This window comes from Astyanax mexicanus, chromosome 5 (assembly GCF_023375975.1).
Source record: "Astyanax mexicanus isolate ESR-SI-001 chromosome 5, AstMex3_surface, whole genome shotgun sequence".
Classification (NCBI taxonomy): Eukaryota; Metazoa; Chordata; class Actinopteri; order Characiformes; family Acestrorhamphidae; genus Astyanax; species Astyanax mexicanus.
This window is the reverse complement of record NC_064412.1, coordinates 29,497,564-29,521,826: the sequence shown is the minus strand read 5'-3', so window position 1 is coordinate 29,521,826 and position 24,263 is coordinate 29,497,564. Positions and strand designations below refer to the sequence as shown.

The 24,263-nt window shown below is 38.5% G+C and overlaps 2 protein-coding genes across 2 annotated transcripts in view; one reads left to right on the top strand and one right to left on the bottom strand.

The window, feature by feature from the left end:
- The window catches only part of ube2o (ubiquitin-conjugating enzyme E2O), a 56,137-nt gene extending 42,445 nt beyond the window's left edge, over positions 1–13,692 (top strand). The window contains exons 13-20 of the mRNA XM_022675599.2: positions 1,060–1,182; positions 1,299–1,388; positions 2,161–2,437; positions 3,664–4,134; positions 4,872–5,008; positions 5,184–5,387; positions 5,916–5,973; positions 6,210–13,692. Of these exons, the coding sequence (XP_022531320.2) occupies positions 1,060–1,182; positions 1,299–1,388; positions 2,161–2,437; positions 3,664–4,134; positions 4,872–5,008; positions 5,184–5,387; positions 5,916–5,973; positions 6,210–6,973 (2,124 nt within the window). The 3' untranslated portion in view covers positions 6,974–13,692. The remainder of the gene's footprint in view (positions 1–1,059; positions 1,183–1,298; positions 1,389–2,160; positions 2,438–3,663; positions 4,135–4,871; positions 5,009–5,183; positions 5,388–5,915; positions 5,974–6,209) is intronic.
- Positions 13,693–14,307: 615 nt separating this feature from the next.
- LOC103023393 (sphingosine kinase 1) overlaps positions 14,308–24,263 on the bottom strand; it is a 43,137-nt gene continuing 33,181 nt past the window's right edge. The window contains exon 5 of the mRNA XM_007252143.4: positions 14,308–21,415. Within this exon, the coding sequence (XP_007252205.3) occupies positions 20,563–21,415 (853 nt within the window). The 3' untranslated portion in view covers positions 14,308–20,562. The remainder of the gene's footprint in view (positions 21,416–24,263) is intronic.

The following is a 24,263-nucleotide window of genomic DNA, read 5'->3' as shown; positions in this document are numbered from 1 at the left end:
CATGATGGTTGGAGGTCTGTAGTCATTAACTCTGCAGAACGTTGGTGATCTTTGCGCACTGTGCGCCTCAGCGAGTTGGTTTCATTTCCTGCTGCTTCCACTTTGTTATAATACCACTATCAGTTGGCTGTGGAATATTCAGTACTGAGGGATTTTTATATATACAGTTCAGAAAAAAATTAAATAGACCATTTCAGTTTCTGAGTCAGTTTCTCTGATTTTGCTTTTTAGAGGTGTATGTTTGAGTAAAATGAACGTTGTTGTTTTATCCTATAAACTACAAACAACATTTCTCCCAAATTCCAAATAAAAATATTGACATTTAGAGCATTTATTTGCAGAAATGGCTGAAATAACAAAAAAGATGCAGAGCTTTCAGACCACAAATAATGCAAAGAAAGAAAGTTTAAAGTTTTAAGAGTTCAGAAATCAAAATTTGGTGGAATAACCCTGGTTTTTAATCACAGTTTTCATGCATCTTGCCATGTTCTCCTCCACCAGTCTTACACTCTGCTTTTGGATAACTTCATGCCACTCCTGGTGCAAAAATTCAGGCAGTTCAGCTTGGTTTGGTGGCTTGTGATCATCTATCTTCCTCATCTATCTTTTCTCACTAGTTTGACAGGTCTCATGACATGTTTTATGACGTTTACCAATATGTAAATGTTGTTTTTGAGCCATAGAAATAGTACCTCTCATCGGGGAGGTACAGTACCAAGTACTGAAAGATAAATATTATTTTTCCCTTCTGAACACACAACTGCTAGAAAATCTCACAGAACTGCTCTAACAGTGATTGACAGATGGTCCAACAAACTCAGGCAAGAACATGAGCAATGATTGGTCGGTGTCCAACATGTAATGTTGCCAGTTTCCTGATCTCAACTTGATCTATTGTATTACAGTCATCATCCAACAGATGCTTTGATAAAAAGAACTGTGAAATGTCCAAACCTAAGAATGGAGATTTTCCTGTTTTTAATTCTCCATTTGTCTATCTATGTATAAATTAATCTGTATAATTCATTTTTGTGGGGTTTCTTTCTTCTCTTTGCTTAGGTGATTGGCGAAGAGGAAGACGTCAGTGTTTACGATATTGCAGATCATCCCGACTTCCACTTCCATACTACGGACATCGTAATCCGGATAGGCAACTCTGACTCCGAAGACTTCAATAATGAAGTAAAGCTTTGCCCTTATTGATCTCTGTAGTTTAGTGTTCACATCAGCATAAAGTTACAGTTCAGCTGTTAGCCAAAGTGCAGTGTCTGATTTGGTTGTTGATCTGTTGTGTACAGAGGACCGTGGGCCAGGTGTGCAGAGTTGATGTCAGCAGTAAGGTGGAGGTGGTTTGGGCCGATAACTTTAAATCCGTTGTCCTGCCTCAGGTATCTGTTCCACCACCTAACATATTTTTTGTACATGTAATGTAAACATCTATACAGCTCTGAAAAAATTAAGAGATCACTTTAGTTTCTGAATCAGTTTCTCTGATTTTGCTTTTTATAGGTATATGTTTGAGTAAAATGAACATTGTTGTTTTATTCTGTAAACTACAGACAAAGTTTATCCCAAATTCCAAATAACAATATTGTCATTTAGAGAATTTATTTGCAGAAAATGAGAAATGGGTGAAATGGCAGAAAAGATAGAGATTTCAGACCTCAAATAATTAAAAGAAAATAAGATCGAATTCATCAAGTTTTAGGTGTTTAGAAATCAATATTTGGTGGTTTTCATGCATCTTGGCATGCTCTCCTCCACCAGTCTTACACATTGCTTTTGAATAATTTTATGCCACTCCTGGTGCAAAAATTCAAGCAGTTCAGCTTGCTTTGATTGCTTGTGATCATCCATTTTCCTCTTGATTATATTCCAGAGGTTTTTAATTTGGTAAAATCAAAGAAACTCATAATTTTAAGTGGATTCTTATTTTTATTCAGAGCTGTATATTCATAGTTCCTGTATTAAATACTTTGTACATTTAAAAAGTGCAGTTTGGACACACCTTCTCATTCAGTGTATTTCTGTTTCTTTATTTAATTTATTTTCTTCATTGTAGATTAAGTTCAAAATGGATAGATCCATGTGATTAGTATTAGAACGTTTTATTTAAATTTCATCATAATCATCATAAACCATGTCCTCCTGTTCCATCAGCACCTGTATAACGTCGAGTCGGAGATTGAAGAGACGTACTACGACTCTGCGGAGGGCAGCACCAGCGGGGCTTCGTCAGAGGAGTGGGAAGATGAAAGTGATAGCTGGGAGACGGATAACGGGCAAGTGGAGGAGGAGACTGGTGCGGGGGGAGAGGAAGCCCCCAATGCTTCCACCCCCGGCACAGGGGCGCCAGCCGAGGGCAAAGTCTCCACGCCCATCAGCACTGCGGCCAGCGGTGAGGCACTGGGGACGCCCACAGCTGACCTCAATGCAGGTACTGGAGGAAAGGGTTCTTTCTACATCAATCAAAAACACACTGACATATTGTTCCCTGTAATCACACACAGAAGTACAGACCAACGTCAGCGGCGATACGGACAAACAAGTACTGCTTTTCTTTATGTTAATGTACTTCAGATACTACTTTAACATTTTTGTTAGATTATTAAAATACTTCCACGTGGTTTAGGCGAATGTGCAGCAGCTAGCACCATGCCAGTTTGTATACAGTGCCCTCCATAAGTACTGGAACAGTGAGTTTGACATTAAAAGATTGTTTTGTTGCTCAGGTGCTATTTTCTGAACTGTGTATCAGATCCGGATGTGAATACCTGGAAATAAAAGCTCATAATTTGTTTCATATTAATCTTTTAACATTTAAACCCAAATGTTTTTAGTCTGAAGCAAAAACAAGGGGATCGGCCTTACAGTTCCAATACCTTTGGAGAGGACTGTATATGAGCTTTTTTCACTTATTAGCTACTAAAGCAAAAGTATTAAGCCATCAGCACCTCTTGGCTTCTGGATTAAGGGTAATATATAGGTTTTAATTGAATGTGTTGGTCGATAGAGTTGAGACTGCACTTGTCAAATTGCGTTCCTGCCTCCCCCCTCCTGCTCAGTCACATCATTCACATTAACTCAGGAAGGGCTTGATTTTGAATTTGCTGTTGAGATTAATTAGGTGTGTTATAGCAAAGAGCGCTTTAAAGACGGCTAGTCCTTTAAAAAAGGCAGTTAGGCTTGTCCCGTCAAGTTATGTTCTTTCATCTTAGCAAAGACTCTATTACTGCACTTCACCTTTCTGACCTCTAATTCTTCTTATCACTGCTAAAACTGAGACTTAGTCCAATGTTCAGCTAAGCTAAAGGCTGGTGTTGCCATGTGGGTCAGCCAGACCTCCTACTGTACCAATTTCCTCTGGTTTTATTTTTATTTTTTTTCTATACTAAAATAACTTGTTTTTAGTTTATTTGTTTTTCTTTTATTTATTTTCTTTCCAGTTATTGACTACAGCTGAAGAGCCTAAATGGCAAAAATAAAGGGGGGTTCTAAAGAGGAGTTCTAAAACTTTTGACCAGTAGTGTGTGTTATTTTTATTGTACTATTTTTTGGTTGTTGTTGTGGACAGGATTTGAGAATTTCAGTAAAACAGAAACAGAAACTGAGGGGTACACTGCATTGCCATGCAATTCTAAGCTAAAATCTGCTGTCGTCTAGGTGGAGGCGGACCGCCTGCGTCCGAAGAGAAGCCCAATAAAGAGACGTCGCGCCTGGCCTTCCGTGAACTGAAGGAGGCTCTGAAGATACTGGAGAGTTTGAAGAACATGACTGTGGAACAGCTGTGGACCGGCTCCCCAACCTCCCCCACTGCAGAGCCGTCCGCCGCCACGGCCGCGACAACGCCAGCCGATGCCAAACCCACCAAGGAGAAGCGCTTTCTGGATGACATCAAGAAGCTACAGGAGAACCTGAAGAAGACACTGGACAACGTGGCCATCGTGGAGGAGGACAAGATGGAGGCTGCAGCGGAGGAGGAGAGGGCGTCGGCTCCCGCTGAACCACAGACGCCTGTTCGGTCTGAGTGGCCCAGCGACACCCCTGTCCTGTGCCAGCAGAGCGGCGGCAAACCGGGTGTCACCTTCACCAGTGCGAAGGGAGAGGTTTTCTCAGTGCTGGAGTGGGCACCAGGTACATCTCTACACTGTCTGAATCAAACATCATCAGTACACACAGAACATCTATTATGGTGGTTCCTATAGCTGTGTGTTTAGGCCTGTCATGATAACTGTATTTTTGTATAGTTAGCAGACCTGCCAACATGTATGCATTTTGGGGATTTGTACTCTTAAAATTGTTTCAAGGTTGGCAGCTCAGTTAGATTTTGTGCAATAAATAATTGTGATACAACTATAATATAACATTGCTGTATTTTTCACACTATTAAAATCCTTTAATTTTCCCAAAAAGTGAGCCTTTTAATTCTGTGCACCTTATGTATAAATTTAACCACTCAGGTTATAAGGAGCAGTAAAGCCAATCCGCTGAAGTGGAGCTGTATACAAGAGTTTTAGTTTAGTTATCCAGTACTGAGACTGAAGTAGCATTAGCATTAGCTGCTAACCACCATTTCCCCTTTCAGAGTTGAGTATTATTGGCCTGTAGCCTACTCCTAACCCTGTCTAGGCTGGAGCTGCATTAGCATTAGCCGCTAATGCTCCAGCCTTAGTGCTGGATAAAGTAACATAAAGTATTTTTCTAATACCGCATAGCTTTACTTAACTTAGTTAGTAAGATCTTTAATCTGTGACTAGCAGAGACTAGTAGTGTGTGCATTTTGAGTCAGCAGTTGGTGCAACATAAAGTAGCTGAATGCATTTATTAGAACTAGATGTTTGATGTATGACGTTTCTTTTTATGTTCAACAGACACCCACACGTTCAAGAAGATGGAGTTTCAGCCGGCCGAAGCGAAGAAGTTTTTTAGCACGGTCAGGAAAGAGATGGCTTTGCTGGCCACGTCACTGCCAGATGGCATCATGGTCAAGACCTTCGAAGACCGAATGGTGTGTAATCTAAAACAATCCTTAAGGCTGCAAAAATGGAGTAGTCAGAGTTACTGGAGTTACTGAAATTGTTTGAGTTGTTAGTGCTAGTTCAGTGTTAGTTAATGGGTAATTAATTGAAGGTACCAGATTATTTTTATAAGGCTATCTGTGACCCATGTATCTTGTCTTGCAGGACCTATTCTCCGCTTTGATCAAGGGTCCCACACGCACTCCCTATGAGGACGGACTCTTCCTCTTTGACATCCAGCTTCCCAACATCTACCCTGCTGTTCCCCCTCTCTTCCGCTACCTTTCCCAGTGCAGTGGGCGGCTCAACCCCAACCTCTATGACAATGGCAAAGTGTGCGTCAGTCTACTGGGCACCTGGATTGGCAAGGTAAGCTCCTTTAGTCCTCCTGCTCTTTGCCCTGGTGCATAGGAACACTAGTCCATTGGTTATTGTAGAATTAATAACATAGTGTAATTACATAACATAATTACATGTAATCTAAAAACTGGTGGAACTGTAGGTGGATTTGAGCAATGCATGAAGAACCACTGTGTAAGTGTGAAGAACATTTTAACCCCTTAACTTATTTCACTGCAGAGGAAAAGGGTTTTGTATCATTACACACATATATGTGCCAAGGCCTGTTATTTCCATTATGAAAAAAGGACTTTGGAGACTCAAACAGTACACTTGAAGAGGCTCCCTGTTCATGCTCTAGTCCAGTTAATAATTTCAGAGATAGGAATTAACCCCAAATTCTTACATTTGAAAACTAGACAATCATAATGAAACGCAAGGTGTTGGGGACAAAATATTTTTCTTTGTTGAGTTTTTGCTTTTTTGTAGTCTTGATAAAATCATGCTGACATTGATTGATTGTATTTGCAGTCACAATCTTCTATTTTGTTTCATTAGGGCACTGAGAGATGGACCAGCAAGTCAAGTCTACTGCAGGTGCTCATCTCCATCCAAGGTGAGCAGTATAATCTATGATGGTGTACAAACTATTTGCAAAACAGGGATATTCTGAATCTGATCTGGCTGTGTCTGGGGTGTGTTAGATTTGTGTTTTCTAGTTGAAACCTGCAGGAAGGTGTGCACATATATTTAGTGTGGCTAAGAAACAGCTTGCCAAAGCATCCAGTAGACCAGCAATTTCATAGTGCTGTGTAAAAAGGTTTTATTTTTTACTTTTTGTCTTTGTTCCAGGCCTAATCCTGGTCAACGAGCCCTACTACAATGAGGCAGGCTTTGACAGCGACCGCGGCCTGCAAGAGGGCTACGAGAACAGCCGCTGCTACAACGAGATGGCCCTCATAAAGATGGTGCAGTCCATGACGCAGCTGCTCCTGCAGCCCATCGAGGTGTTCCAGCAGGAGATCCGGGAGCACTTCGTCACCAGTGGCTGGAGGCTGGTGCACCGGCTGGAGGGCTGGCTGGATCTGGATGGCTCTGTGTCTGAGCGAGGCCCACGCTGCTCTGCAGGAGGCCTGCGGGAGGAACCGCTGGAGGAAATCCCACAGGCTCTGGCCCACAGCAGCCCCAGCAAACAGGACCTGAGGAGCGAGGAAGAGCTGGAGGACTCGGGCCTCAGCCCCTCCACTGTGGGGCCCAGTGGGCCTCTTGGAGCAGGTGCGCAGCAGGACCTAAGCCAGAGCTCAGACTGTGAGGGAACTGTTGTGGCTGGAGGAGCTGGATCGGAGCCTCCGGAAAGCTCGGAAGGGGCATCCTCCGCGTTCGGAATGACCCAGCAGGCCGGGAAAACTCTCCCGGATTCCCAGCCGGCCGTCAGACCAAAGAAACGAAGGAAGAGCTACCGGAGCTTTCTCCCGGAAAGGAGCGGATACCCAGATATTGGCTTCCCGCTCTTTCCTCTCTCCAAAGGCTTTGTAAAGAGTGTGCGGGGCGTCCTGCAGCAGTACCGCGCTGCACTGACCGCTGCCAGCATTGCAGAGCGTCCCGAGGACAAGTAATCCGCAGATGTAAACCACCCTTTTCTCATCTTTCTTGTCCTTTCCTTGCCTCAGCCTTTCAGGAGCTGCACTCTTAACCCCTTTAACCCTTCTGCCAGCAAGGCTACACCCACTCCGCTAGCCAATCACTTCTCCTCTTTATAGACAGACAGTGTTACCCCAGCAGCCTTTTTTGGAAATGCTTTGTTCGTTTGCTTTTGTTTGTTCGTTGGTTTGTTTGTTTTTGTTTTGTGTTTTTTTTTTCAGCTGGCCAGTTGCTGGATTCTTCAGTTTCCTGCTAGCAGTTGGAACTGTAAAACACTAGCTTCCGGTGGATCGTAGCATCGTTGCATACACTCCCCCACCCCTCCATCACTCTGGTCTCTCAGGGAGATATAGACGCCTGACGCGCTCAGAAAATGAAGATGATGGCTTTCCTTTTTTTATTGTTGTTTTCCTGGTTTTGAAGACTTCTAACGTGGATTTTTGCGAAAAACGGGAGTCGGAGCCAGATCTTTCGTGCCATTGGAATGCTTGCAGGTGTTGTCTCTGCTGCCCGAGACCTAAATCTGACCAGCCAGCCATCTGTCAACTGTCCAACTGCTGAGACACAGAGGGTTCACAAACTTTTGCACAAAGTTGCCGTTGTCGTCATCCTTTGTTGCTGTTGACTGCGTCGGCTGCTGGGCAATATGAAAAAGTGGGAAAAAAAAAGAAAAAAAAATGATATAAAAAGGTTTCGGAATCCTTATCACCATCATCAGTTACAACCCAAGACTGATTTTTGTAGTCCTCTTAGTCACTGGAGAACTACACTTCCCAGCATGACTTGTTTTCCAGATACAGTGCTGCATCATATTGCTTTACCATTCCTCTCCTGTTTAATCAGAACTACAATCTTATTAGAAAGAGAACTGCTTTCTGCTTTCTTTTAGAGTTGATTGCTGGTTGCTGACTGCTTTGATTTACTCTTTTGCCCCAACACACACACACACACACACACACACTCTTATACATGGATTCAGAATGTTTTAAAACTGCCCAAACATGTGGCCATGGGCCTAATAACTCCAGTCTTTTCAGAGCTGGGTACCAAGTTTACATGCAGAAACAAACAAGACACATTAAACTCTCTTGAACTCGTAAAGCTCAAGGTGGTCCGCCGTGGAGACCACTCTGTACAGTGGCTCATTTCTACCTGATCATACGCTTGCACACTTCGCTCACTTCTTATCACTTCATTTTTCACTTTTATAAGGAAAAGGTTGTTTTTTTGTGTATATATACACTCCAGGAGGAACTGGGGGGTGTTCTGGTGTTTTCTGTTACAGCAAGTCTGAGAAGCTTGGATTTTCAAATAAACAGTAAGGAATGAAGCTTTGAGCTTCATCATCACAGTTTTAGAGCGTTGACACAATGATATGTCTATCATGCTCTTTCTTTCACAACCTCTTTATGACCCTCCCACTATAGCTACTCTCTTAGTTGAGAAGGGTGAGAACTTCAGAGCTTTGAACTTCAGCAGCACAGTTCTGAAGCTTTGGCACAATACTGCCCCCTATCGCACTTCCACTGTTGTCCTTAATGGTTTTCTTTCTACTGGCCTCTCACTCTTACTTTCTCTTTTGCGCTCTTGCTTTCACATTCTTGCTCTTTTAAGTGCTCATTCTTAGGTCACTCTCGTGATGCCTCACGCTCTCACGCCCTTTTACATTCCTGCTTTCACTCTTTTATGGCCTTAAGCTCTCTCTCTCTTGATCTCACTCTCACAAGAAAAATCAAGCTCTCTTTCTTGGTCTCACTCTTAAAAGGTCTAAAAGGTCTTTTATTTGGTCTTTATTTTTCTTTAGTTCTCTTCTCTTTTGCTTATCTGCTTTGCTTTTTTTCATTCTGTTTTCCCCTTTGATGCTTTATTACTTGCTTTTCTTCTTTTCCTGTTTCTTTTTTTCTTGCTTTTACTCTTCACTCCTTTAATCCCTCAAGCTCTTTCTCTATATTGGTCTCAGTCGCAATCTCTCAAGATCGATCACTTTCATTTTTTTACACTTCCTCTTCTTTTTTGGATTCTATGCTTTTCTTTTCAATATATTTCCCATTTAATACTTTGTTTGTACTTACTTTTTTTGTTTTCCCAGTTATTTATTTCTTTATTTTTTCTCACTTTCACTCATTATTTTAAACCTTCAATCTCTCTTTTTATTGGTCTCACTGTCTCAAGATATATCACTCTTTTACTCTTGTGCAGCCTTTTTTGTTTCCTATTTTCCATTTGAATACTTCTGTTTTTCCTGTTTTTTATTTCAGTACACCTTATAAGCTTAAGATCACACTATCCAGTGTATCCACTTTTCTATGACACTACACTGACCCACTTTGGGGCACTGACACTACAGGATGTTCTAGTTTGTTCCTCCTGCTCCTCGTTCTTCTCGTTCTTAAGAGAAGAAGCTTTTCCCCTGTTTTTTTTTTTTTTTTTTTTTTCCTCCAGACTGAGGCACACAGTGTGCCGTACACCTCATTACTTTCCGAAGCACAATTCTGAACCTTTTCTCGCACTGTCAGAACAACTGTGAAGTACCGGATTATTTCATTACCATTAATTAATCTTACTACGTCTTATTTTAACGATTATGTTCAGCACTTTATTCTAATTTAATTTAATGTAGTTTGTTTGTAGTTAGTTTAGTGACTTCTCTTAAGAGCGACCAGTTTTCTACTAATGTAGCACAAACCTAATGGAGGAGAGACTGATCTTCTGATGCTGGGACTTTGTGCACTTTATTGTTCTGACCACCAGGGGGCAGTGGTGACATACGCTTTCGCTGATCCCGGTGTGTGTGCACAGACGAAGCTGATACGACCAATCGTTATGCTTATCCGCCATCCTCCTCAAATCCTGATTCTTCTTTATAGAAGATCTGATGACTACCTATTGGCTTAGAACCTCTCAGAAGATCAAAGGGAGGGGCCTGTGGTGCAGTTTGGCTCCTGAATCACGTTTCTTTTTAAAATATGCTTTTTCTTTTTAAGCATATTTGTGTCTACGTATTGTTTACATTAGCTTGTTGGACTGCTGCTGGATTGTTCTAGGAGGAAGTTAGAATTAAACGTTCCTTGAGGAACTTCAGTTTTCAGTGGAGTTCTTTAGTTTGAAAGTGGAGAACCCTTTGAAGATGCTTTAAGGAACCTTCCAAGAAAGCTTAACATGCTTTCAGGAACATTTGTCTTCTAAAAATCTTTTGTGGTAAGTTCTTCAAAGCACCTTAAGAGGTTCTTTCTGTTTCAAACCGAAGAAACCCTAAAAGTTCTCCTAAAGGTGCTGTAAGGAACTTTTAGGGGGTTGTCAGTTTGAAACTGTGGAGAACCAACCCTTTAAGGTGCTTTAAGAAACATTTTCTTTAAAAAAAAAAAACTAAAAACTTTTTTGTAGGTTCCTCAAAGCATTTCACACAAAGTTCCTTCACTCTTTCAAATTAAAGAACCCCTAAAGGTCCTCAAGGAAATGACACTTTTAACAGTGTAGTAATACCATACATTGTTAAGTGTAATTTCCTTAAGGAACTGTGGCAGGAATATTTCTTCTAAAAACCGTTACAAACTGAAGAACCTTTAAAGGCTCTCCAAAGTCCAAAGTACGGCTTAACTCTAAGAACTCTTTCTAGCACCTTTTATTATTTCAAGACTTTAGTGACCATTTCTAGAAGACTTATAAAGTTGATAAAGCCTATTTTCCCAACCTTTTCTTGAAGGTTCCTCAGAGCACCTTAAGTGTTTCTTCCACAGTTTCAAGAACTGAAAAAACCCTAAAAGTTCTTAAAGGAACATTTATTTATTTAAAAAGTAAAATGCGTGTGGCTGGATAGGGATGCTGTGAACTTCTATACTATACACTACCTGTTTGCTTTTGGTGTGCTGTAGCATATCTGTGCCACTTTACTTTTTATTTAAAAAATAACTGGAAGTGATCTTTAAGAAATGCCACAGACGACCCATTTTTTACCAAGTACCATAAAGAGCCATGCTTGTAAAGTTCTTTAGCATTATGCGTCTCTGCTGTAACCATGGTTCTTTATTGAAGAAAAAGTGTGTTTTCTTTGGCGCCTCTCAAAAAGCTCTGAGATAAAGTGAGAAAGAACTGTGAAGAGAACGTGAAAATGGAACTAAGCAAAGCACTTTTTTCCCTTTTATTACAATTTTTTCCTTCATTACCTCTCCACCTTTCCACTCATCCATCATCTCCATCACAGGTGTAAAAAAGCAGTACATACATTCTTGAAAAAAAAAAAAACACTCCAGTGGTTTGTTTTTCATCTTGGATTCACAATGGCAGTGATTTGGGGAGCTTAACTCTAAGGTGTTTTTTTTCCATATCTATAAAGACAACAGGATGTGAGATCATTGTGAGATTATTGAGGTGTCTGTCGTTATGCGCTGAGTTGAGGACGAGCTGGAGTGAAGAAATGTATATTATTACGGGAAAGATTCTTAAAGCTTTCTGTGTGCGTTTTAATGCAGCCACACATCATCTCATTGCTGACTGTACCACACCATAAATACTCTTAACTGCGAATTAATGACCCGTGTGATTCTGCTGTATGAGCAAACATGCTGTGTGTGAGCTGCTGATTCCTTTCAGCTTCTTAAGGACCGCAAGTGCAGCTTTTATCATCATAAAATGGAGATTAAATGTGAAAATATTAGATTTTTCTTTATTTCCTAAGATGTCCTCTTTAATTGGGTTTCTATGGCTTTGAATATTGAAACCTTTGGTGGTATCAGTATTGCAAAAATCACCAATACCATGATACCCTATGCTTAATTATATATTGTGCTGCTTTAGAAATCTACCCTTTGCTTAAAAAAAAAAGTAAATCCAAATTTTCCTGCATTGTTTTGAACAAATAACTTATTTTTGTTGACTTGAACAATTTTTTTTGCTAATTAAACCCCTTATATGGTGCATGTTTTGCGAAACACCACCAATATCGTAATACCTAATACCAAACAATGTATTGTGCGGCTCTACACTCTCAAAAATGAAGGTGGGACAAAGAGTTTTTACTATAATGGTGTGATACTAGACATTGTTAAAAGTATAAGTATAAATTTAGTGGCTTTAACTGTGGAGGGATCCCTAATGTTTCTTTGAGGAGCGTTTATAAAAGCTTAAGGTGCTTCAAGAAACATTTTCTTAAGAGTTTCTCTTAGCAGCTTAAGGGGTTCCTGCACAGTTTCAAAAAAAGAAATGGCTTTTAACACCGTCAATTTTGATCCCCTAAATAATCTTTTTTTTTTTTTTTTTTGAGGTTCCTCAAACCATGTCATGGAGTTCCTTCACTCTTAAAGGTTCCTCAAGGATTTTTTGCTTAAATGTCCTTTGTCAGTTGAAATTGTGGAGGAACCCTTAAAGCTGTTTGAAGGAAACCTTCAGGAATCTTTCTTCTAAAAACTTCAAACTTATAGGTTCCCAAAGGGACTTATACATTTAAGTGTACATCTTTACTAAGAAAACTCTTTTTTTCACCTTTATTAGTTTAAGACTTTACTGACCATTTCTATATTACATTAATTATGCTTATGAAGTTCATAAAGCCCCTTTTTGCCACCTTTCCAGGCTTTTTGGCTTTTAAACTCATGTTTAGCCTCTGCTGAAGGAAAATGCTGAACTGTGCTGTTGATTTGACTCCAGAAGAAAGTTCTCTTCTATCTTTTTTTGAATTACTTCTTTGTTACGACTGTGACTGACCCTGCATTATACCACCTGCCTGCTTATTGGCCCCTTGCAGGCTTTACATGTGAATATATCTGTCTTATATCTATGTATTAACTAATTTAGTAGCTTGTGTCATCATACATTGGGTTGAACAGGTTTTCTAGAGCTGCACAAAATAGACAGAGTATTCATATTTCAGTTGTATTGCTACTTATGGTAAATGATGACTTTTCACTGAAATTTTGACCAAAATATTTATGAATTGTCCAATAAAACCCATTTTCACCATCTTTGCAAACCTGTGTAGCTTTAACAGCTAGCTAATTAGCATTCCCTCTGAAAGAAAAAAATGCTTAACTGTAGTGATTACTTTGTGATTTTTGTTTATTTTTTTATTAATACTACTGTGACTGACCCTGCTGCTGACCCAATGCCCCTCTTACCGCTCCTCTGGGCCCTCGTAGGGTTTTTGCGGCTCCTAATCAAATGTGAAGCTAGATGTGAAAGAAGAAGCAGCGATGGGACGTGAAGCACACAGCTCTGACCTTGTTGTTTTCTTTTTTCTTTTTTTTTGTTTGTTTTCTCGTGTACGTGTATAATATTCAATTCAGCGTTAAATCATATTAAAGAGAGACAGCCAAAGCATGTAAACATGTTGCTTTAAGCCTTAAATGGCTACTCACAAGACTTGACTGTACGATGTAAACATTTCCACAGTGGCCTGTTATTGGTAAACGAATAAAAAACAAAGTATGATTTGTAGCCTGATTTCTCTGTACAGACGTCATGACTATTATAAATATATAGATTATATATTTAACAGAAACGTGAGTTCTAAAGTGGTAATGTGAATGCTTGGGGCATATAAATTGCTGAGTGTGCGTGTTGTATTATTATTATCATTATTATTATTATGATTTTCATTTTCTTTTGGTTCATTTGTAATTTTTTAACGATTTATTTTGGTTGCATTAAAAAGACAAATGTATAAAAACTAAGCATTAAACTCTTTGCGAGCAGAACCTGAGAGTTGGACTGGAAGTGATTTTTGTTTTTTGCTGTTTTTTTATGCATATTGCTCATAGAAGGAGCAGACAAGCTTCTTTCAATTGCTTTTATTCAAACGCCCCTAAAGAACGATTAAAAAGTGTGTATTTTGCAAAGTTAAAAAGTTGACCTCCATCTTCTCCCTCCATAAAAAAGATTACAAGTCATCAGAGTAAAGGATGGACAGCAGCAGTGAACTGGAATTATTATAAAATAGTTTACTGACAGAAAGGCAAGCTGTCTGTTTTGGGCTAAAAGACAGTTCAGTAAAGTTCAGTTTGGTTTGGAGGTGGATATTTAAAGGGCCGGTTGTGGCCCCGGGCTGTAAAATGCCCAGGTCTGCTCTAGAGGGAACACTGGAGCAGAGGGCTGAGGGTGTTGTTCAGGGGCCCCAACAGTGGCAGCTTAGTGGACCTAGATATTTAACCTGCAATGCTATGATCAATAACCCAGTGCTTTAACCACCACGACACCACTGGTCTAAACAGAAGCCAATAAGATGCTGATCTCTGCTTCCCATTGATTACTCTGTGTGTGACAATAACCAGTAGGTACAGGAAAGTGTAGACAAAAAAAGCACAGAAACAAAATGTAATTGATTTGCAACACAAGCTGTCTTTAATCACAGTGACGGCATAATTAAATTATTATTAATATCAGTTATAAAAAAAAAACATTCAACGTATTTTTATTTAAGACAGGCCAGACCTGCCAATCGTCCTTCACCACTTGGGGTCACAGCAGATTTATACAAGGCCCTTTTTGATATGTGACCAAACATTGCATAGCTGATTTTAAAAACACACAGCAGCACTACTGAGCTCAAAACCAACATCATATAATCCAAAACTAAAGCAAAATGGCTTTGAAAGGGAAAACAATGAGCAATTAAAGTGACCATCAGCCTTACTAGGAGTACAAATGAGCAAAAGCATTAAAAAATAAAGAGCATTATGGGGTTTAATTAATTGAGTGACAAGATCACCGTGCTGCCTCTCTAAGCTCCTGCTTACTTTTTTTAAAGGAGAACTTTGTTTCAAACTACAAGAGGTGCTGCCCTGGACTATAGAGTATAATCTTAAACATAGTCTTGGAACTAGATTTAAAGACAAATTACATTTTCTGAAGAATTATTTTAACAGGAGGAGAACAGTGGGGAATTACACATGTTTTTGAGCAGATGGTTGGTTGATAAATATTGTAAAATAGTATTAATGAAAGAAAACACAAAAATGATGTAACATGGAGAATTTATAAAGCAGAAGGCTCAGTTATGTACTATTAAACAACAGAAAATAAGTTTTAGGGTTTAGGCCGGAATGTCCCTTCAACAACATACAATTGTTTGATTTATGCCCTTATCTCAGCATTAATTATTATGATTAAAATGCAGAAGATATAAAATTACAATGCTTTAGAATAATATTGCTATACATAGCACACCAACCTGCTGAGATGAAAAAAACAAACAAACAAACAAAAATATATATATATATATCAAAAAGAATTTGCAAACGATATTTATACATTCCTTTTATACATACAGTACATCTATTAAAGGTGCATTTCTGTGCAAATCAACAGTATCAACTACAACTTTTTGGTCATCTCTAATGATTAAGTGACAGGAGTTTCTGAGGTGTTCTCTTTTTAGATTTTTATATAAACGTACAGAGGTATTTATTAAAGCATGATATGAGGGGAAAATGGAATATCCCTTGGAATAACCGTATATCATATTCTGAGGCTACTTTCAACCCAAACCCCAAGGCCTTCAACCTCAGAGGAAAAACAGACCACCACAAACAACACACACACACACACACACACACACTTCTTTTAGACACAGGCTTTTAGACTTGCATACGTATATAACCTTAAGTGTCATTCTCAAAGGAAATTCATAAGGTCATGAACTCTGGTCGATTATACTGACAATGCTTTTCCCTGGAACAGAAACACAGGCTAAGCTAAGCTAAGTCTCTAAATCCACACCAGTAAGTATTCAACTGCTCCCACTGTGCTAAGGCTTCTCTCAGACACACTGTGACGGAGCTGGTTCAGTATCTAAATGTAACAATTAAAGGTTTACTCTGAACGAACACATTATTACAAATATAGAGGAATGTTTTCATTCACTTAATAGTTAAAGTAAAACAAACTTTTTGTACATTTTATGCTGTTGTCTTTAATATGAGTGTTTTTTTGTTTTTAAGTTGAATTAGTTTTTTTAAAGTGTTTTTTTCTTTTTTAAAAGAATTAAGCTATTTCAATAAAAATAGCAAGCTGAATAAATGGGTAAATGTATTCCTTGTACACCCTGCTATCTTGGGATAACCACCCATCACTTTAAGAAAATAACCTTTAACATCAGTAAAATCCCAACCTTCCTAATGTCAGAGCTGATCTGCTCCGAATCGCCCCTTATTACAGAAATAGTGCACTATATAATGTATCAGTCATTTTTTAGTGCTGTTAGAAATCTCAACAGTACATTTAATTTTTATCTATACACTACCAGTCAAAACTTTTAGAGCACCCCAATTTTTTCCACTTTATTTTTGCCATTTAAGCTCTTCAGGTCCAGTCAATAACTGGAAATGCTACAAAATCCTTTTGCTGTAAACTGTCAGGGTCCTTCAAGTAAAACAAATTAACTAAAACCTGAAGAAAATTAATTATAGGTTAGTAAAAAAAGAATTTAAAGTATATTGTAAAAAAGGTGAAAAACAAATAAACTGAGCTTTGGAAATGGAATTTCCAAATGGATTTTTTAAAAAATGTCAATTTACAATGTCTCTGTCGGTAGTAAAGCAGTGCTGGAACAGATTGTGTCACTGAACTCTCCACTGCAGCATTTACACACACTTACACACAGCACACTCACACTTTCACCATAATAACTAGAAAAAGAATGATCCAGTGTAAGACTAATGAAACGGTTATGATTAAGGCAAAACTCAAAGTCTTCCTCACCCAAAGCTAACAGTCAATACTTGCTAAATATTAATTGTTATATTGTAGTTGTCTTAATATTATTATATTAACAAAAACTCATCTGCAGAGTGTAAACACCTAGCTTTAATGTATGTTATCACAGGTAGAATTTGGACCATTTCTATTGTCTACTGGTTATGAAATGTAATGGGCAAAAATAAATAGGTTTTATACAGGTCTTTATTACTAAATTGTACTTAAATACTATGATAATATATCATATTACAGGAGCACTATACAGTATTACTATATTACCTTTAATGGGTCCACATCATGAAAAAACTTTGCTAATTTTTTTTAAATGTGATTTATGTAGTATGTAAACGCTTAACTGTTTATGCTTTTCATTTTCAAATATGTAAAACAAAATGTGCTGAATTGTTTTGCTGTTTTTGTGATTTTTGTAGTTTAGCCCCACCCACTCACACTGATGCTATAAGGAATGTTTCAGCCTACACTGCATTATAAATGAGTACCATTCACCATATAGGCCAGCCATTTAGAACAGAGCTTCAAGTCTTAAAGGCACAGTGGCAAAAAGCAGATTTATTTTTTACAAATAAAATGAAGTGGGAAAAGTTTGTGTAAAAAAGAAGTATGACTGTTTTGGTGCAAAATCCATCCAGATGTTAAAAGTTATGGATATTAAAATTAAAATACAGGCACTTACAGAGTAATGATGGTATATTAAAAATGCTTGCTATTCTATTACTAAAGTGCTACAGCACTGTACTCCATTATCACAGTATTTTTAACACGTTTTAAGGCTATCTGAAATCAGACTCAAAATTAGATGCAGTAGGTCAGAGGTCAGTGTCTGTTGGGGGTGGCAATCAGAATACAGCAGCTGGGTTTTTAGAAAGGGGTGGGTTTGTGTGAGTGTCTGTTTGGGGGCAGGTGTTATATGTGGACTACTGCAGTGCTGAGTGATGGATAAAGGAGTGTGTGTGCGTGTGTGTGTGTGTGTGTTTGAGGGAGAGACCTCACAGTCTGCAAATCAATGCGAGCATCCTGCATCAATCCTTTAGCCACGCCTTCTGCAGCATCATCAGCTGGCTGTCTGAATAAAGCAGTTTTCATTAAAGGAAATTTTAACTTAAAAAAAAGGTCAGAACAGTGTGATTCTGTAAAGAATGTGTTTGTAATAAGTGGGGAATGTCTCTGGAGCGCAGCGTGTCCACACACAGGCTATTAACAGTGCATTTATAATGTGCTGCGTCCACTTAAAAGACTGCTGTTAAAACAGCCTTGGCCAGTGATGGACCCAATCGAAACGAGCCGATACGAGGGAGATAACTCACATGACGTAAGCAACGAGCTCAGTGCTGTCAGGCATGAAGGCTAAGACCAGCTATTAGGTGGGGATATCCAAGCTAAAATTTAGTACTGGTTGTTACTGGTATTGGTGTTATAAAACAGTCTAATATTAATTATTATTTTTATCAATACTGATGGAAAATGGAGACGTAGAACTGTCACAATAAGTTTGCCGCATTCAGTTCAGGAAAAAATTAAGAGACCACCTCTTCTGAATCAGTTTCTCTGAATTTGCTATTCATATGTATAAGTTTTAGTAAAATTAACATTGCTGTTTTATTCTAAATACTACGAACAACATTTCCCCCAAATTTCAAATAAAAATATTGTCATTTAGAGCATTTATTTGCAGAAAATAAGAAATGGCTGAATTAACAAAAAATATTCAGAGCTTTCAGACCTCAGATAAAAAAAAAAAACAAGTTCATATTCATAAAGTTTTAAGAATCAGAGTTCAAAAATTAACATTTGGTCGAATAACTCTAATTTTTACTCACATTGTTCATGCATCTTTGAATGTTCGCCTCCACCAGTCTTACACACTGCTTTTGGATAACTTACGCCACTCCTGGTGCTAAAATGCAAGCAGTTAAGCTTGGTTTGATGGCTGTGATCATCAATCTTCCACTTGATTATATTCCAGAATCATCATTTTGAAGTGGTCTCTTTTTTTTCCAAAGCTGTATATGTAAATATCTGTCTGCTCTGTGTGTAAGAAGGCATTAATGATGCACAGTTGGCTAAAATATTGGTGACATTCAAACACACTAGTAAACACAATGATGATATTGAGGTCAGCAAAACATTTTGATGGCATGTCTATTTATCGCATGATATTGGTTGATAGAATAATTATTGTGACAGGCCAACTGAGATGCATTTTATTGGGTTAAGATCTTAAGATCTGTACAACCTAATTTACAGGTTTTCTTCACAAAAGTTGGTTTCTGTCTGGTTAACCTTCAGAACAGAACAGCATAGAGTTTCAGCATATAGTAGCAGCACTCTCATTCATTCAGGCTTACTGTGACAACTGCTGGGCCACAAAACTAAAAGAGCCACTTGCAATATACGCTAAGCAACATTTGCCAGTCACAGGAACTGTAAGTGACTTGGTATCCACTTTCCACAGGCTGTTTCCTAGGTGAAACATTGTAACATAAATCAACTGCAACAATCTATGCTCTAATGTTTCCATTGTGGTTTAAAAGATAAGGCATTTGTTCTTGTTGGATGCGCTATGTTTTTCCCCTCAGCTCATACATAGTGCAATTTAAATGGATTAAAAGTGCTTAATTTTGCAGTGTCAATCAAAGAAACTACAAAATGTAAGTGGTTTGTGGCTTATACTTAAAATATAAGAGTCGGTCAATATCAAAATAGACATTTAATAATGCTGGGCTTTGTTAGATCATCCTCTATACATGCCAAGTAAAAGTAGCAACTAAATAATTGAGGATAATATTATAAATAAAAGGAAATGGTGCCCAATACTGGCCATGCAGAAAGATGTTAACACTTCCTGCATGAACTCGTGTAAAGGACATTCTATTGCCCAGCTTGAGAACAAAATAAAAGCTAAGGCTGCATGTGTTTGTTTTGTTTTTATTGGGCAAAAATAAAATATAATCAGTTTTCTACCTAGAAAAATATGTGAAGTTCTTTCTTTGTCCTATTTTTCATTAGCAATGTTGTCTCTGAGTTTTCTAAGTTACTGTAAAAAGTAATAACTTAACTGTACCACTTGAGTTATATTGTTGTAGCACTCACTGCCAGAAGCATCTAAACAGTGTTAAACTGTGGGCCAACGTTTTAAACTGGGGTTAAACCTACAATTCACAGTGATGGATATCCAGATGGACACCTTTGCTTTTGCTTTTTCAGAAAACAAACCAACAAGATCTTTGAAGTATCGTAATCAAAAGACTCTTAATCCAAACTCATCCAGTGATGCACCATTTCTTGTAACAAGACAAGTAAACTGGGATGTTCATATTGTATATATTAGCAGTGTTAGAACTTTAAGTAAAAAAATAAAATTACTCTCAATTAGTTTAAATACATTCTGTCGCATTTTTAAAATTAGCATCAGATGTTGTTCAAAAGGTAGAAATCATTGCTTTCCAAAAATCACAGAACCTGCTCTTAGTATATTTCATGATTCTAGGACCAGCTTGAAAATCTTAAAAAAAAAAAAGAGTTCGAGCCATTTAGTTAAACCATCAAAATAGAATCATCTTTAAAGGTTCATGCTAGCTTTTGTTGTTAGCAGCGTTAGCAAAACTTTGGGGTCTCACCAAAACTCACATCTCACATCAGTTCAGTCATGTAGCTTCTGCTAAGAACCTGTGTTTCCAGTAATTCATATTAAGTCATCTAAGTTCATGGTATTAACTACTTTTAAACTGGACAACAATAAACAAAAGCTAGCAAAGCATGGCATCCAGCAGCTAGCTTCATGCTAACTGACCTTGCTAGCTCTTGTCTCTTGTTAGCTGTAATTGAGGTTAGCACTTATGGTTCTGTGTAATACTATCTATCCAGCTATGAGTCTAGCCAGGCTGCTGTGTACTTGTGCCTGCACTGGGCCGTACTCCACCAGCTCCCCGTCCACAGTGATGGTTCCTTTGGGCGAAAGGGGTTCTAGCCGTAGCGCCCGTGCTTTTACGTACACCACGTTTGGGCAGTTTGTGCTCAGGTGGGTGCCTTTTTCCATGGCCAGAAAGAGCCGCAAGAGAGCTGCCCGTGAGATGCCTGCTGTAACGTAGATCAGGTGTATGACACCGTCCTCCAGTCTGGATGCTGGGGCAGCTATCAGGTCTTCTGCGAGGTGGGACTGGTATGCAGCTAGCACCAGCACAAAGTTCTCCTCATTGACCACCGTCCAGTGTGCTGGCACTGGCTGGTCGAGGGGCACAAGGAGCGAGTCTGGAGGGCCCAACACAGAAGGATGAGTCCGTTTGGGTTTGAGTGCGTTGTTGGAGTTGCAGGAGTTGTGGAGAGGGTGATTCTGACACTGTAGGTCATTAGCGTAGTCTAAAGATGAGCTAATAGACTGGGGAACATTGGTCAAGGATTCTGTTGACTCTATTGAGCATGGATGTGTCCCAGGCTCCTCAGCAGGCAGGTAAGAAAGCTTGCCCTGGTAAATCCTCAACGAAGCAAGGCGAACGAGTGTACCCAGAGTGAACCTGGCTGCCCCAACGTGACGATACTTCTCACTTTCAATGTCCACATCAGCCACGAAGCCCCAGGCAAGAGAGAGGAAGGAGAAGAGCCGCTGACTGGATGCCATGCAGACAGAGGTGAGATCCAGGCGCGACACCAGGCCTTTACACAGCATGAAGCCACAGTTTACCAGCAGCTCCTCACCAGACACTGGCTGCAACCTGAGAAAGGAAAAGACCTTTTAATTAAACCTCAAATGCAATTTAGCACTAGCAATCTTTGACTTGGTATATTTTTTTATACATCATTGTCCTTAAAGATACAGTATATGGACAGAAGTATGGACAGACACTTAATCTCCTAATTATTGAATTCAGGTGTTTAATTAAGTTCCAAACCAGATATTACAGCAGCCAAATGGAATCAAATTCTAATCATTCTAATGCCTACACATTTTAGAAAGAGATGTCAAAAAAGCTTGTGTGTCTGTTTTCCAATATTATTGTCCACATAGCGTAAGTGGTATGACATCAAAATGAGGATTAATTTGTTATTTTCAAATATTTTACCAATTTGTGGACCATTTGACCTGTGCAGATGAACAACCATATTGACCATACTTTAGCCAGGAAACACATATAGAGTTTAGCTTCTGCCTTTAACCTATCCATGCATTAAACACTCACATACACACCAGTGAACACATACAGTGACAGGGCATTGCTTAAGGGCCCAATAGTGGCATTTGTGGGTATTTAACCAACAACCATTTCGAAATGATAATTCTATAATATCCCTCATACAACACTTCGGGGCCTTGATTTAGCTTGATTTAGCAGCTTGATTTAGGGTGTGTCAGTGTGTCTTTGCTATTAATAATGATGGGAAAAGTATGCCTTGCCCGGCTTAAAATGCTCATAAAGCATGTACTAATTCTCTTAATTAATCATGGGTGTGTTTTCAGCATAACATGAAATAAACATTATGTGAGTGGTCCACCTGTGTTTGCCTTTCCCCATATAGCAATATATTAAAAAATGTACCCGAACACACCTCACTTCCAGAACACCACAACCATCGGTGAAGATATATTCATAAGCTCTATCGCTATTTAAATAGTGCAAGGCCTGAAAATTAAGTGTTTACAGGGTATAAGGTAGCAATAAGCATTAGGACACACCTTGCACAGGGTGTAAGGTTTTTAAGACTGTACAACCATCTATTTATAAGCTCAAATGTGAGATGTAGGTGTAATGTGGTGGGAGGTGTAATCTGAAGCATCAAATTTGAAGCAAGGAAATTTGTATTTTTGACAGCAGATAAAACTTTTACTTTTGACTTAAATATGTTTTTTTGACAAGAGAGCAGCATTTTTGCGCCAACTTGTGGTTAAATCACAACCTGTCCTGCCTGATATTATGCCTGTAAGCTTCCTTTTATAACTTTTAATCCTGAACTCTAACCAGAAAATTTTAATTCTGTAATTATCTTATTTTCTTAAAGATTGTTCAAAATAAATAAACAGCTTTATAAATGATTATAATTAGTTTTCTATGAAATTCAAATCTGTATGTATTTTTCTGGTGCCTGGAGTGTACAAGTAATTCACTGAACCAGGATGAATTATTCTTGTGTGTCTTGAAGTATTACACATTACAGTTATTACATAAATATTATTTACAATTATTTCAGATAATTCATTACTTTTTATCTGTCTCTCTAATATTGCACTGATCTTGACTTGTTCATGAGTTCTGTTTTTAAATATGATCTAAAGTGATATATTTAATATATTATTTAACACAAGGCCAACCCAAAGCCAGCTGAACAAAGACACTCCGTACAGAGGAGGTGGGGAACTTTCCCTCCCCCTGATGTCAGTCAAGCCAACAATCTGCTGCAGGAACAATTAGACGTGTCTCTGTGGGGTTCCACTCAACCTGTCATCACAATGTTATTAACTGATTCCTGATCTGGTCTAGCAAGCATTGTATTAAGCATTGTATTATTTAACATTGTATTCTGTGTATAGTTAATAATTAATATAACTCACTATTTACACTTGCAGCACCAGCAAGGATTTTTAGTGGTTAATGGTGTCCAGGGTGCTGCATTACAGTGTAGTTAGCAATAAAAACATTTTATCAGTATTTCACATAGAAGGTATCACCCCTATTTGATAAAGAATAGCAACACAAGAAGGGGTAAGAAGCATATTGAGGGATAATAGAAGCATGAATGTGGAGTAAGCCTGAATTATTAATAGCAGATTCTGTATTAATGTCTCTAAAAGCCTTAAATGTGTTTGGCCTGAAAAGCAGTATCAGGCTGACTGAGCTTTGGCTTGGTTTTCTCTCCTCAAATCAGACAGTCCAGAAAGCAGTGGCTGAATTCCATCACCCTGGCGATTACTGGGATGCCGTGGGGGTGGGGCTAAAGCTGATTCTCCTCTGGGTCCTTTCACATCTTCCAGGAATTACTAACTGGGCAGCTTGTTAAAGTGTATTGTCTCGGTCAGTAATAACGACCAGTTTTAATAATCCAGTTTTTAATGGATGATAAATTAAATAAAAAATATATAATTTGCCACTAACATAATAATAACATAAAACAAAGTCAGCTTCTTCTCATTGTAGGAAACCAGTCCCTTATCTTTGATATTCAGGAAGGAGAGAGGACAGATTTAAAGGAAGAAGAAAGGGCGGTGGAAGGATGTGAAGATTCATCCTCCTCTCAAAATTTAGTTATGCAATTACATCCTTACAAAAAGCAATTAACTTTAGATAATTAAGAAAATTAAGCCAGTGGAAGTGGATAATAAAAAAAAGCTGAAAAATTCTAAATAAATAAAGCATACCAGCTCGATTATGATCACAGAACCCATTGTTCAAAAAGGATCCTGGTTTTACGACTCAAGGTTGGGATCATTTTTCAAATAAGTAAATATAAAGATTGACCAATCACCTTTTGTACTAATAGTGCTGCCTGCTGTATTGATAGTCTTTCTGTGTTTTTTAAGGCCAGTATTTTTTATCAAAATAATAGTGAGTGACACTGACAAACTGGGAG